The sequence below is a fragment of the Pseudopipra pipra genome, chromosome 7 (genome assembly GCF_036250125.1).
Source record: "Pseudopipra pipra isolate bDixPip1 chromosome 7, bDixPip1.hap1, whole genome shotgun sequence".
Taxonomy (NCBI): Eukaryota; Metazoa; Chordata; class Aves; order Passeriformes; family Pipridae; genus Pseudopipra; species Pseudopipra pipra.
Window position 1 is genome coordinate 23,699,443 of NC_087555.1, and position 13,033 is coordinate 23,712,475.

Here is a 13,033-nt window from a genome sequence, read left to right on the forward strand (position 1 = left end):
CTGGTGAAATGTGTAGAATATAGGCTAACCTTAAGGGAAGCAAATGCTGTAATGTCACCCCAGAAGTTAAGTTTTGGAAATTTCAGAAAGCAACAATAAGCAGAGGACAAAACCATTGAGCTGAGGTATTGCTTGGTTATTCTGTCAAATTCCAAATTACTTGGCCTTGGAGTAGTGTTGTTAGCCAGCTGCAAGCCAATGCCTGTTTTTGGGGAGGGGCCTAAATTCACTTCTGTGATTACTCTGCTCATGTGGATAGATTTTGACCTTCCACTCTGTTTCCCCAACAGAGCCTGTCTACTGCATTTTCACAAGAAGCTCCCTCTCCATTACTCCTTCCCATTCAGTGGCCTTCTTTCAGTCCTGTGATGACTGGATTTATAGGTGCTCTGAAGAACCCAAACTGATTTTCCACTGGCATTTTCTTCTGGCTACAGGAGGAGACTCTGTGGGACTTGTGTGTTACCCAATTCCTTGTGCAGTAGGGTAACATGGCCTCCCACCGCCTAATGCTCTCACAGGCTGTCCTTTGCCCCATTGCCTGTAAGAGTGCAGCTGTGACCTTGTTCTCAGAGCTCCAGAATTGTTTGGCCAGGCAGAATCTGCAGCTCTTAGCAGTTTCACTAGGAAAAGCCCAGCCAGGTGCAGGTGTTGCAGGATGAAGCCAGTTTGCAGAACTCCCTGGAGAAAAGGGCTGGAGAAGGAGAATCCCTGAGCACACAGGTTTCATAAACTGGAAGTGTTTGCAGTTCACTTCTTAGCTGTTAATTAGGTATTGTGAGATGTTACACCTGCAGCACATGTTTTCCAGGCAGCTCTCCTCCCTGGGGAATTTGCATCCCTCTTATGCTCTTCACTGTGGGATGAAGTCTATGCACTCAAAGCAGAATTGATTGCAGCAGGTCTTCACATTTCTCCATTTATCTCCCTTTAAGTGATAGTCCTCTAAATGTCACATCCTGTCTCAAATGGATACTAATTACAGTTTTTCCTGGGCATTTGTAGTCTGTTTTAATTCAAGGTGTTTTTTTGACTGAAGGAATATAAATGTGTGCTTCATTCACAAAGCTCACAAAGTTTCCTGTCCCTTTTACCCTTGAAGTTTGAAAGTGTCAGCTTATGTCCTGCTCCTGTTATCATTTTGTCTGGCATATTGTGGCCCTCAGGAGGCTGAATGCTTATGTAGTGCTTTGAAAAGATCCCATGAGGGACCTTTTTAGCATTGTATTTCTAGTCCTCTCTTCTTCCTCACTTTGCTTATGGAACTGAACCAGAATAGGTTGTTTTGAAGGAATTGTCATTCTCTGCTCCTTTTTAAGTAGCTGATACAGTATCTCCTTCAGGTGTCTGTCTAAGGCATCCACCTGCCATCGCAAACATCCTCTCTGTTTTCTGCACATGCACTTGAAAAATAGCTGTGCTTCAGGTTTAACTTACTGTGAATTGCAGCAACTCAGCTCCCACTGGCCCATGCAGAGACATTACTAACTCTGTGACTGCTTTGCAAACTCTACCCCAAGGGAGACAGCTCAAAGGAGCTTTGGGGTGATTGTGCAGGAAATTGTGCATCATGACTCATCTTTGGCCTGATGGCAGTTTTTCTCAAAATGCAGGATCCTGAGTGAATGTAGAATCCCTTCTATGAAATAACTCTGTAAATCTCTCCATGTTACTTGGAGTGCCTGGTGGCTGCTTTGCTGACAAAATACTGTTGGTCATTATTTGAACACATAAAGTTCAGCTGGGATCTTCTTGCAGCTTTCGGACTGTTAGACACATTCATGGAGCAGATGTCCTTTGTAGTGAGGACATCCAGATGGTCCTTTCCAAGAGGAGGCCATTACTTACCTAAAATCATGTCTTTCAAAGGGGTTTGGCTGTCACAGCTGCATGCTCTCCTATGTACAGCCTAGACACTTTAATTCATGGAGAATTTCCACCATACATTTGCACAGAGAAGCACTGATGCTGGTGCCTGACAGAGCAGAGACAAAAGAATGTTCTTTCTGAAACAAGAGGGGAGCCTTTCAGAGAAAAGTTAACAGTTGAGTAGGTTCTCCATCTCCTTGATTTTTTTCTTAGGACCCTCTATCCTGGTATTACCAATTTAAGTCTGTAACTGTGTTGCCTTCAGCTTGCTAAGTACTTCAGAATCCTTGTGTTAGTGATGGGTGCAAGGCCCTGTGAGAAAGTGACTGCATTTCTTTCCACTGTAGCTGACCTTCATTGGCGTGACAGTGGGACATGACCAGCGGTATGCTCATTTTGCATCCACTAAGCACCTTTTCACACCCATTGCCGTTGGAGGCTCCCGCCCCCCCACACAGGTGAGCATCTTGGAGCCAAACCCAGCAGCAAGTTAGGGAAGGAGCTAGTGCCACTGTGTCCCAAGGACAGGCAGTGCCTGAGGCGATTCTAAGGAAATGGAATGGCCTCCACAGGAAAGCATTACAGCAGAACTTTGAGGCTAGTCCTAGGCAGAGTCTGGAAATGGTACCAGGGAAAGTACTCACCATCTCCAGTTTGACAAGATTTGGTGTTCACTCTAGTCAGAATAATTATGGGGCTGTTCCCTTATTCTCTTGTATTGTCTCTGAGTGAAAACTTGCCTACCTGCTCCAGGTACTCTGGAAATAAATTCTAATCAGTTTTTTGGTAAATTAATTAAACTTCCTTAAACACTTATCAGCAAAAAGGCAGCTTTGATTCTGTTCTGCCTAATTTACTTGGGAAATTAATATGTCTGAATTGAATTAAGATCACTTTAATATGAGTGGTTTTGCATTTTAAGTAATCTGCTTTACAGCGATCCCTTTAGCTAATTTGTATTAATTTTCTCCTAATGTGAATTTGCAAGGCACCATTTGGAGAGACGTGGTGGTTATCAATGTACATGTGTGGTGATAAACTTTCAGCACAGTCTCCTATCAGAGCCTCAGTGATAAATCTTGGCACTATAAGGTCTCCTCGTTCTTAGGAGACAAGCTGACAAATTAATTATTAATGGTTATCCAAGTCCTCTGGGGAAGTGTTAACTAGTTTAATTCGTACGTGGTATAATAGGGACAGCTCTTTCTGACTCATTTCAGATTTATAAACTCTACAACGGTGGCTCCATGCCTGTGATGTTTGAGGTTCAGCTGGACAACCTCATGAGGATACAGGAGGAGAATTTTCACCATCCTGTGTTTGTCTGCCTAACTCCTAGAGGAGAAATCCCCCCTGGCAAAACAGGCCACATTGAGTGGATCTTCTCACCACTGGAAGCTAAAACGTACTCGGTATGATCCTCCTCATGACTACCAGAAACAGATTCTTTCTGTTGACCTAAAATTCTTTAGATTTCTTACTGATGGTTGGTCCATGTCATGCTACAGCTGAACTGAGCTCCATTCCTCCAAGACACAATCTTCAGATCAAGTGAGTGGCTGGTCTGATCAAGAAATGGAGCAAATAAATTGTTATATCATAAGAACAGATTTCTTCCACAACCAGAGTCATCCCAGTCTATATATTTCAAGGATCAAACAGTAACTGGGAATATCAAACAGTATCTGTTCAGATTTGTGGTTCATTGTTGGCCTCCAAAAACTCCCACCAAAGAGACTGAAGTCAGTGTCTTTTATCATTGCAGCACATGCTGCTGCAGACCTCTGGCAACAGCTTTCCCGAAGGCCTCTGTCCTGGGCTGCAACAAGCAGGCAGGGCCAGAGGTGGAGCACTGCTTATTGCCTCACTCTGTGGTGGATGCATGGAAAAATAAATAAATTTAATTTTAAAACTCCAACTTTTGCTCCAAGTCTCTGACCATCTCATGCTGCAACTGGCTAATTGACTACTTTAACAGCTTTCCTGGGCTAGCAGGAAAGGTCAAGGCCTGAAAAAGAGACTAGATTTCTCTTCTTCCATGCATGTGGTGTATTTTAGACCAATCCATTAGCAAGTGTGCTAGCTTATTGCACATCTCTACCAAAAATTACTCTGGACTTAAAACTCTTATCTTGTCCAAGGCAGGTTGATGTTCCCATCCACATCCTGGGGGGTGAATCGGCCCTGATCACTTTCCAGGGAGTAGGCTACAATCCAAATGCTGTAGGAGAGGCTACCACATCCAGCAAAGCTTTGTCTCCTTCAGTCTTTCCAGGTTCTAACAAGCTAATTATGCCTGGACAGGTAAGTCCAAGTGTGTGATATGAGCAATATGATCAGTCCAGAAATGTGTGAGAGAGACTGAAATATGCACATGGTTCATTCTAGCAGTAGCCCGTGTTGCAGGAGAGTTCATTTGCCATGAGATTGAACAAGACATTTCCCTTCCAGCAGGTCGTCTAGAGCCTAACTCATAAAAGCTGAATGGTGCCTTCCTTCCAGTTTGCTGCTTCCATAGTCATTAAAACCAAAAAGGGTTTAGGATTTGTTTGTGTACCAAATTTTCCCTTAGAAGTTACCCCCATCACAGCTGCCTTTCTCATTTGCAGCTACAACACCTTTTTCTTTGGTAATTCATTCACAAAAAGACCATCATACTCCTACATACCTTGTCAAGGCTTGACTCCCACCATTTCACAACCAAACTCAGATGATTCATAACCTGAACGCTGACTGCAGGATGGTCACTAACGCAGGCACATCCCGAGGAATGTACTTGTTTGATCTGCCGCTGGCTCAGCAGGAGCTTGTCTGGCCTGGCTAGAGCTGGCCTGCCAGCCTGGACAGTCTGTTAAACTCACCCCCAGATCCCAACATAGTGAATCAGCGTTAAACAGCATCAGCAGAGGCATTCTGCAGTCAGGTAAAGAATCCATCCTCTGTGACATTAGCATGCCTTCCTTGGATCCCAGACACAGCTCCGTATGCTCTTTGGCTTCTGTAGGACAATTATGTTCCTGGATACAGCAAAGAGAAGTTGGTTAAAACCCTCTCTCAGGCTGCCAATGAAGATGCCATGACACAAGGCTCTGTCATCTGAAACCAAGTCATTAGTTTCTTTCTCCAATGATCAGTGTACATAATTAGAGTTTGCACTGGGCCTGGAGAATGGGACAAACTAGTAGCATACTAGTACCAACATGCGTTAGGGTACTAGTAACTTACATTCAGCTTGATGAGGATTATACACAAGCACATGCCTGGCGTGTTTGTCAGCTCAAGTAGGAAAAGGCCTGGGTTGCAAGTACTGCAGAGAATCTGAGTTTACTGGTCCTCTGTGCTCCTGAGATCCTCTCCTGTCCGGCACCAGTGTTATGTCCTATTCATTGCTTACCCAGTCCCACTGCAACAGGGCTGTCCTCTTGTGGTAAAGTCATTGCAACCAGAGCAAAGATGGGAGAAATGTAACACTCCCTTAAGTTGTTATGGTAAAGGCAACTGGTGAATATTATCTATGAATTGCTGGATAAATTAGATATGACAGGGTGACTGCCCTTCCCCAGTGGCCACATCCCATCTTCCTTCCCTGGTGTTCCTTCTGATTTCACCTTGTTTCCTGCAGGTAGCCACCTTGTCACACCACAGGATTTGCTTTGGAAATATCCCAGACTGCACCAAAGCCAGTCGACTTGTCTTTCTCAACAATATCTCAGAGAGCAAGGCTGTTGTGTTTGCCTGGCAGATAAGCCCCTGTAAAGACAAGAAGGTGAGTCCTCTTTGCTCTACAGCCTTCTTGGCCATGTCTGTTGGGTCATGAAAGGACCTTACAACTCCATTTTCAGCAAGGCACTCAGTTCTAGAGAATTGGCTTTTACTAGCTGATGAAAGGAAAAGGCAGAGAAAAGTGAAGGCAAGGGTTCGGAGAAGGGGAAAAGACAGGAATTCAAAAGGGAAATCCGAAGACTTAAGTGAGGCAACATAAAGCTGGAACTACAGGATGTGATAATAAACCTCAGAATTCTGTCCACCAACAAAGTCCATGGTCATTCTTTGAATGTATCAGCTGCATCTCTCTCATGCCACATACCTCTAAGAAGGACACGTGTGTTTCCTGCAAAGAAGAAGGCACGTAGGAAGGTCCCAGGACCATGAAACAGCTCCTCTGGGGATGAGTTTTGTTTTGGTTTATTTTGTTTTCCCCTCATCCCAGGTGTTGCAGATTTCTCCAGAGTCAGGGGTTGTGCAGCCTGGAGAGAGCATCCCTTGCTTCATCACACTGGGACCCACAGGGAATCCCTCCTCCTGCAGCACAGATCTGGTGTGTGAGGTGAGACCCAAGAGGTACCTGTATATTACCATTACCTGGGCATGTCATTGTGGTTCCCAAATGGCTGACCCCAGCAGTCTGCTGCCTGCTGCTTCCAGCTGAAGGAATCCTTCTCTGCTATGCACTTCTCATTCCTGAAGGCACTTAGCTTCATCCTTCCTGATGCTTTAAGTGTCTCTCTCTCTATGTGGCTCACTAGATGAGGTGTAACTGTGCAACATATGGTTTTGTGAGATGAAGTTATGGTTTGAATGAGAGTGGCTTTCAGTGGATGTCAAAGATTTGAAATCTGTAAAAAAGAAGTCTTGCAGCTTTAATATTAGTGGGGGCACAGACTTACAGTAGTCTCCCTCTGGACATTCTCCAGGTTTTCTTTGGCAAGAGAATATTTCTTCTCTGTATGATTCTTATAATAGCACTGTTCTTTCCTCTTTCTTCCACTGGAATACATGGAAAGCCAGTGGGCTTCTTTCTGGGACCTCCTGAAAAGAGAGAAATTGGTGACAGGCATGGAATTGAGCCAGAGATTGTGTTATTTGCAGCTCCATGCCTCTTCCAGTCATGGTTTCCTTCATAGGTATACATACAAGAGTCCCTGGTTCAGTTTGAGAGGGACCTGCAGGAGTGGCAAAAGGAGAAGGAACGGCAGGCTGTGGAATTCACCATCACAGAGAAGGACCTTGGGACTAAGAGTAAGCCAATGTCACCTGCAATGGTAAGTGCTCTCAAAACTTTATGCCAGCTTAGCTTAGCTCAGAAACAGCAGACAGTGTCAACAAGAAATATTCTTTAAAAAAATCTAGGCAAGTTTGTAAGAGGATATGAGCCTCTGATCTGTTCAAGACCTCAATGCTGATCTGTGGATCACTGAAAATGAGATCATGGTTTCCAGCCAAGAATTGCCTTACAAACTCTGAAATTGCTAGTGACCATCTGAAATTTGGAAGTGCATGAGAAGCCTTAGGAGAAACAAAGCCAGTGGCTGTGGAAACCAGGGTTTGGATTTTTAACCATGAATAAACATTGGAGAGAAATGTGTAGCTAGCAGTAAGAATGTGGCCTGACTGAAGAATGGGAGGATGAGATCATTGACTCTCAGCTGGCACAAAGTAAAAAAAAAAATTCTAGTCTTGTTCTGCTCCATATCTTTCTTACATGGTAATTTCTCTTACTTTTTTAATATACGTATTTTATTTTATTTTTAGAGGTTATCAGATTCTGCTGAGACAGAAAATCTTCCTGAATCCTCAGCTGTAATCAGGAAATACAAGGTAAGTCAGGCCTGTCTTGCCCGTAGTAGAATCAAACTGATTGCTTTAGAAAAGAGGCAGATGCTGGATATCACAGCGTGGGAGTCTGGACAGAGAGTACAACAGGATTTGTAGCTTCAAGGCTTTAGGAGACAGACTGTTTGGAGGAGCCAGAAGAATTAGACTGTCTGGCTGTGTTCTGTGGGCAGTAACTTTCCAGCTGAGGTGAATGGGAATTGAAATTGGAAGCAAATGTGTACCCATGACTAGAGAAAGGGGGAAAGGTTTCAAATAAGCAAAAAAGATGCAGGGCAGTTGGCACCTGGACTGGTTTCATGCTGGGAATACAATGGAAAGCGGCAGGACTCTGGCAGGATGTGGTGCAGACTTTGCCCTCACCACTAGAAGAACTGTGCTCTGTGCCTCAGGAGAAGCTGCAAGACAAACTGCTGGAAGACAGCTTTTCCTGCAGTGGTGGGAAGGTGTGAGACAAGGTTGCAGTTAATGCTCTGCAGAACTGTCTAGGTCCAAAGGCACAGCCACGCTGCACCTAAAGCTGTCAGCAGGACATGCTATGGGAATGACAGGGCTCATGGAGAACCAGCTAACCCAAGATGTGGAAGGGTTTAGGGGAGCTGAGGGCAGGCTGGGCCTGTGAAGACTGAGGTCACTAGGAGATGCAGCTTGTTATCTTCGGAGTGTCACCAGAGTCAGGCTGTAGCAGTGCTCCTGGGACCCTGTGGAGTGCCTGTGCAGGCCTTTCACTGTCCCGTGTGAAGGAATCAGCTCAGGGTGGCTCTAGCTTGCACTGTCTACCCTGTGCTATTAGATGTGATCAGTGATGCAGATCAAGGCATTCACTTGGGATGAACATAAGAATTGCTGCAGAAAAGTAAAAACAATTTAATTTAGTCATCTAGAGTTTTAACCCCTAGTGTCAATTTGGAGCCTGCAACCACTTGCTGTGTCTGTGTAAGGAGCAGTGAAGGCCCCTGGCCTCATATTCAGCTACGTCTCAAAGATCATTGAAGTCCTGCGATGCCTGAGGGCTTCCCCAGATATCGGTAATGTCCTTCTGGCCCAGGCTTCTTACCTATTGCCCTAAGAAACTTCCCCCAAACTGACTGCTGGTAATGCAACCCCAGGTTGGCCCATGTAGTGTGGCTGGAGTCAGTTCTTGGTTTCCTTCCAGGTTGGGGGACAATTTCCCCATGCATTCCATCCATGTACTCCACTTCTCACACAGCACTCCTGGTGTGCTCATAAGAGCAAAGATGATCTTCCAGAGTTCCACAGTGATAGACTGGAGTACAACAGCCCCAAGTGGGGAGGCTCTGAAGCTCTGCTGACACTTGGGGCAGGCACACTAGGCAGTGAGGAGGGAACGGACCTGATTTTCACTATGGCTGCTTGTGCCTGATAGCAGTACTATGGTGCTAAGATCATTTTGACACCAGGATCTGGCAGCTCTGGCTGCTGGGCTTTCTGTTCTTATGCCTGTGCTTAAGCCTACACCAGCCTACCTGTGACCAAAGGAGCAACTATATACCTGCCATTTCTTTCTTTCCAACAGACATTACCACCTATTAAAAGCCACTCTAAGCCCAGTCAGCCCTCTGGACCCCTTGAGAAGAGGCTGCTGTTGGGCAAAGACACCAGCCAGGTGCGGGTCAAACCAGAGCATCCCAAGCCCATGCTCTTACACCTTGATGTGTCAGCCAGGTCCCATGCTATTGAGGACTTTCTCAGGAACTTCGCTTTGGAGTTGCCCAAATACTTCTTGTCCCGGTAAGAGATAAAGTTTTTTGGATTGGCTTCCTCTTCTGAGCCAGGGCTGCCCATGCTCTGATATGCACTGAACTTGGAGCTCTGCTCTGCTCTTCTCCAGTGCCTCAGAATTAGGTAAGAGTGCTCTGCTTTCCCCAGCATTAGCTGACATGACCTGTTATTCTCTCTTCCACAAAGGGGAGATACTGTCAGAGCTCAGTGCTCCTCTCTTATGACAGTGTCCACGCTGCTGTCACAAATACAGCAGCTCCCACTCCTTGCCTGGTTCCCCGTACTGCTCGCTGCTTGCCTGAATTGCTCCAGCAGTGCCAGGATGGTGCAGGTAGTTTGGTCCAGTAGTGCTCCCACTGATGGAACAACAACTTCTTTCCCAGCTCCTTCAGCACCCAGCCCTCAGAGAGTGAGTTTGTGGATTGGAATAGGTACAGAAACAGGATGGACATGGAGCCCGAAAGTATGTCCCTGGTGGCTGCTTTGAAACAGGAGTTGCAGATGATGACTGACATACTCACAGGTGTCATCAGGTGCGTGTCACTTCACCCTCACCTGGTTTAGAGTCCCTGTCCTCCAGAGAATTCATGCAGCATGGCCAGCCCTCTGCTAATCCCAGAGGAATCTGTGCACCCTTATTGCACCATAACAGGGGATCCACCTGCCAAAGGACTATGAGCTCAGGGATCCTGGTGTGACAGCCAAAAGCAGGGTCTTGCTCCCCAACCAGAGACTGAGTCCATCTCTCCGTGGTTCCCAGAACTAGGAAGCTCTGCCTGCTGTGATCTTGGAAACAGGCTACATTGGAATACACCTGTTTGGTTTGTCAGCTGCATAGATGTAAAGAACAAGGGCTGGGGAAGCAGAGATAGTTTCATTAGTTCAGGCAATCTTGCTGCCACCCTGAGCCCCAGAAAGCAAGAAGGGACAGACTAAACACTGACATCAGTCAGGGTTTTCCTTTGATTTGTACTATCTTGTAATGATCCTCTGGGTCATATAGATAGCTGATTTGCTGGAACTCATCCTTTATTTTCCTATTCCCAGAGGCCTCTTGGAGAACGCCCAGTTCCATGATGCAGTGAGAAGAAGCCAGGATCAGCCTATTCCATATTTCTCCCAGTTCCGGTCTGCAAAATCAGCAGAGGTCCGGAACAGGAGACAGTGCTCCACGATCCCCTCCAGAGTCTCTGCTTTGTCAGATCTTTACCTTGAGAAAAATGGAGAGAAGAAAGAAATGAGTCAGGAAACCTCTCCCAGTGATTTGCTGCAGTCTTGGGAGATTTTTCACCACAAGCAGTTGAGTGAGAGGAAGGAGATGATAAGTAGGTGAGGAAGAGCTCACACATAAAAGGCAAGATCTCCACAGGCAGGAGAGCCATGGCAGCACACTGCCTGGCCAGAAATCCATTTCCCCTTCAGCCCTGCAGCATTTCTGCTGGGGTGTTTTGTGTTCTCTGAGAGGAAGTTGATGCTAGCCCACCTAGCCACCGTCTGCTGAGTGTGGTTTGTGGAGAGGGAAGGTTTGCTGTGTCTGGGGTTGGGCAGGGTTGGGATGCTGGTAGTTAGTGAGGTCTGCTTTACACTCAGACAGTCCTGGCTGTATTAGACATGAGGGTGAAGTGTGTGCTTACTTCACCTTTTATTTTCACCGCAGTATTTCACTACCTTGCATTTGCTGTGGCTACTCCCTTGCACACTGCTACAGGTTACAAACATATTCACAAATACCAGCTAGAGCGCAGCTTAGAGGGAGAAATCAGTAAAACCACAGTCACCCAGCTCTGTCTGGGGTCAGGGCCTGTCACCAGCTAGCACAGTGCTAGGACAAGGGTCAGCAACCCATTGCTCAAGTTTTGGTTCATTGGCCTCAGTGCACAGGAAACAGTGTGTACTCCACTGCTGTCCCTGATGATTCCTGGGAGGAGTCACAGCAAGTAGCCTGCCTTATCTCCTTTCTGATAGCTGTCCTCTGCGTGTACTTCTGTGCCTCTAGGCAGCCGGCTGTTGGGAACCTCATGGAGCTGGTGCTGGAAAACACACTGCAGAATATCCTGATTGAAGCCAGTCGTGGGGAGGTGGTGCTGACAGCCCGGCCCAGGGTCATTGCTCTACCCCCCAGCCCTTCCCGAAGGTAGCAGAGTATATCTGTGTTCTGATGGGGTACAGGACCTGTCCTTAACATGTCAGGCTGAAGCACAGCCCATTTTCAGACCTTGTGGATTAGCTGAATCCCTGCCTATCAATGCCAAGGCTGCCTGTGCACAAGGGGGAAATCCACTCTCAAAGTCACTGCCCCTTCTTGACTTGTCCTGAGCCACAGAGCAGAGATGGTAATGACACATCCTTTCTGTGGACCTGAGACCCTTATGCAGTTCTGGGCCACGGCCCTATGGGTGAACAGCTGGGCTGACACACTGAAGAGCCCAGCACAAGGATGGTCCTATGGGAGAAGGGGTCAAAGCAGCAGGCAGCACAGCTTCTGACAGCAGAAAGGGGGCAAAGCTTTTGTAGTCCAAGATGGTGTGGGATCTAGTTAGGTTAAGGGAATGGCCATTGGTGGGAGAAGTAGATTTGGGGCTGAGGACAAAGCATGAGAGTTTGCCCCAGCTTGGACAGAATTGCAGGAAGATGGGATTGAAAGTTGATGGGAGAGGGTTGTTGGATGGAGATGTCATCACCAGAGCTGCAATCTCTTCTTCAGAGTCACCAATCCGGCACCCCCAACCACCAGAGCATAGTTGCTGGGCCCTGTGCTGCTTGAGCTCTTCAAGCACATCAGCTCTCTCCATTCTTCATCCTGTCCCTGTGATGTCCAGAGCAACTCTGACCCTCCCAAACCATGACCTGAGCTCAGCATGCTGGCTGCCTCTGAGGAGGTATGTACTGATTATGTTCTCAGCTCCAATATGAATCCTCTGACAACTCCACAGCAGAGTTCGTGAGATCTCTCCTTTCTGTGGCTGGCCACATCATTGGAGAAGAACTCTGTGCTACAGGGAGCACACGGAAAACCTCTGTGACAATTACCACTTGTCCCAGTCTGTACCAGCTGGGAAAGGAGTGGAATCTGCTTTGAAATGTAGCTGAGGAAGGACTGACAGCTGGGCAATGAGATGATAAACCCCTGCCGACATCAGTAGGATGCAGGTACTGAATCCTCCTCCCCTCCTTGCTCCAGTGATGCCTGCAGGTTCCCCTTACAGCGACCAGCCTGAGGAGGCAGCTGCAGCACCATCAGCACACTGAGCAGCCAAATAAAAGCAACTTGGCCTCCGGACACAGACACCAGCGTCTAACATACATAATTCATGTGTCTGGGCTTGTGAGCACCCTGGACAAGGTCTTTGCTTTTTAAACTGCAAGGCTGTCACCTGGGGAAGGGCATGCTTTGAGCCTTGGCCTGGCTTGGGGGGGTTTGTCAGGCTGCAGTAGGTGTCACAGTGAAGGAGCGGGTTTGTCACAGCCGGGAGGTGGCAGTGTGAGTTGTGAGAAATCCCAGCGGCCGGCGCAGAGGCTGATGCTGGGCCCCAGCTGCTGCTCCCAGGTGGAACCTGCAGGATGGCTGTGCCAGGCAATAGGGCTTGGTTTGCAGCATGTCCCCTCTTCTGCAACCCTGCTATGGGCTCTGCAACGCTGGACTCGCACAGCTGCCCAGCTCTGGTGAGAATGCAGCTGGTGTTTCCCTCCAAACTCTCCTGCCCTGTTGTCCAGTGCCAGGACCCAGCCAAGACCAGAGCTGCATCTTCTTCCCTTGCAGCCCAAGAGAAGACTGTGCACGAGGAGCTGGGGAGGGCTTTTGCCCTGC

General features: G+C 47.2%; 1 protein-coding gene across 7 annotated transcripts in view; it reads left to right on the forward strand.

The window, feature by feature from the left end:
- Nucleotides 1–12,513, forward strand: part of CFAP65 (cilia and flagella associated protein 65) — a 32,407-nt gene extending 19,894 nt beyond the window's left edge. For 4 of the 7 annotated variants that reach the window (XM_064661171.1, XM_064661172.1, XM_064661174.1 and 1 more), the window contains exons 21-32: nt 2,217–2,327; nt 3,090–3,281; nt 4,015–4,173; nt 5,492–5,635; nt 6,080–6,196; nt 6,774–6,911; nt 7,402–7,467; nt 9,020–9,234; nt 9,609–9,758; nt 10,273–10,554; nt 11,222–11,359; nt 11,930–12,513. In XM_064661171.1, the coding sequence (XP_064517241.1) occupies nt 2,217–2,327; nt 3,090–3,281; nt 4,015–4,173; nt 5,492–5,635; nt 6,080–6,196; nt 6,774–6,911; nt 7,402–7,467; nt 9,020–9,234; nt 9,609–9,758; nt 10,273–10,554; nt 11,222–11,359; nt 11,930–11,966 (1,749 nt within the window). In that variant the 3' untranslated portion in view covers nt 11,967–12,513. The remainder of the gene's footprint in view (nt 1–2,216; nt 2,328–3,089; nt 3,282–4,014; nt 4,174–5,491; nt 5,636–6,079; nt 6,197–6,773; nt 6,912–7,401; nt 7,468–9,019; nt 9,235–9,608; nt 9,759–10,272; nt 10,555–11,221; nt 11,360–11,929) is intronic. The other 3 variants (XR_010431984.1, XR_010431985.1, XM_064661173.1) reach the window with 3 other exon arrangements.
- The last annotated feature ends 520 nt before the right edge of the window (nt 12,514–13,033 follow it).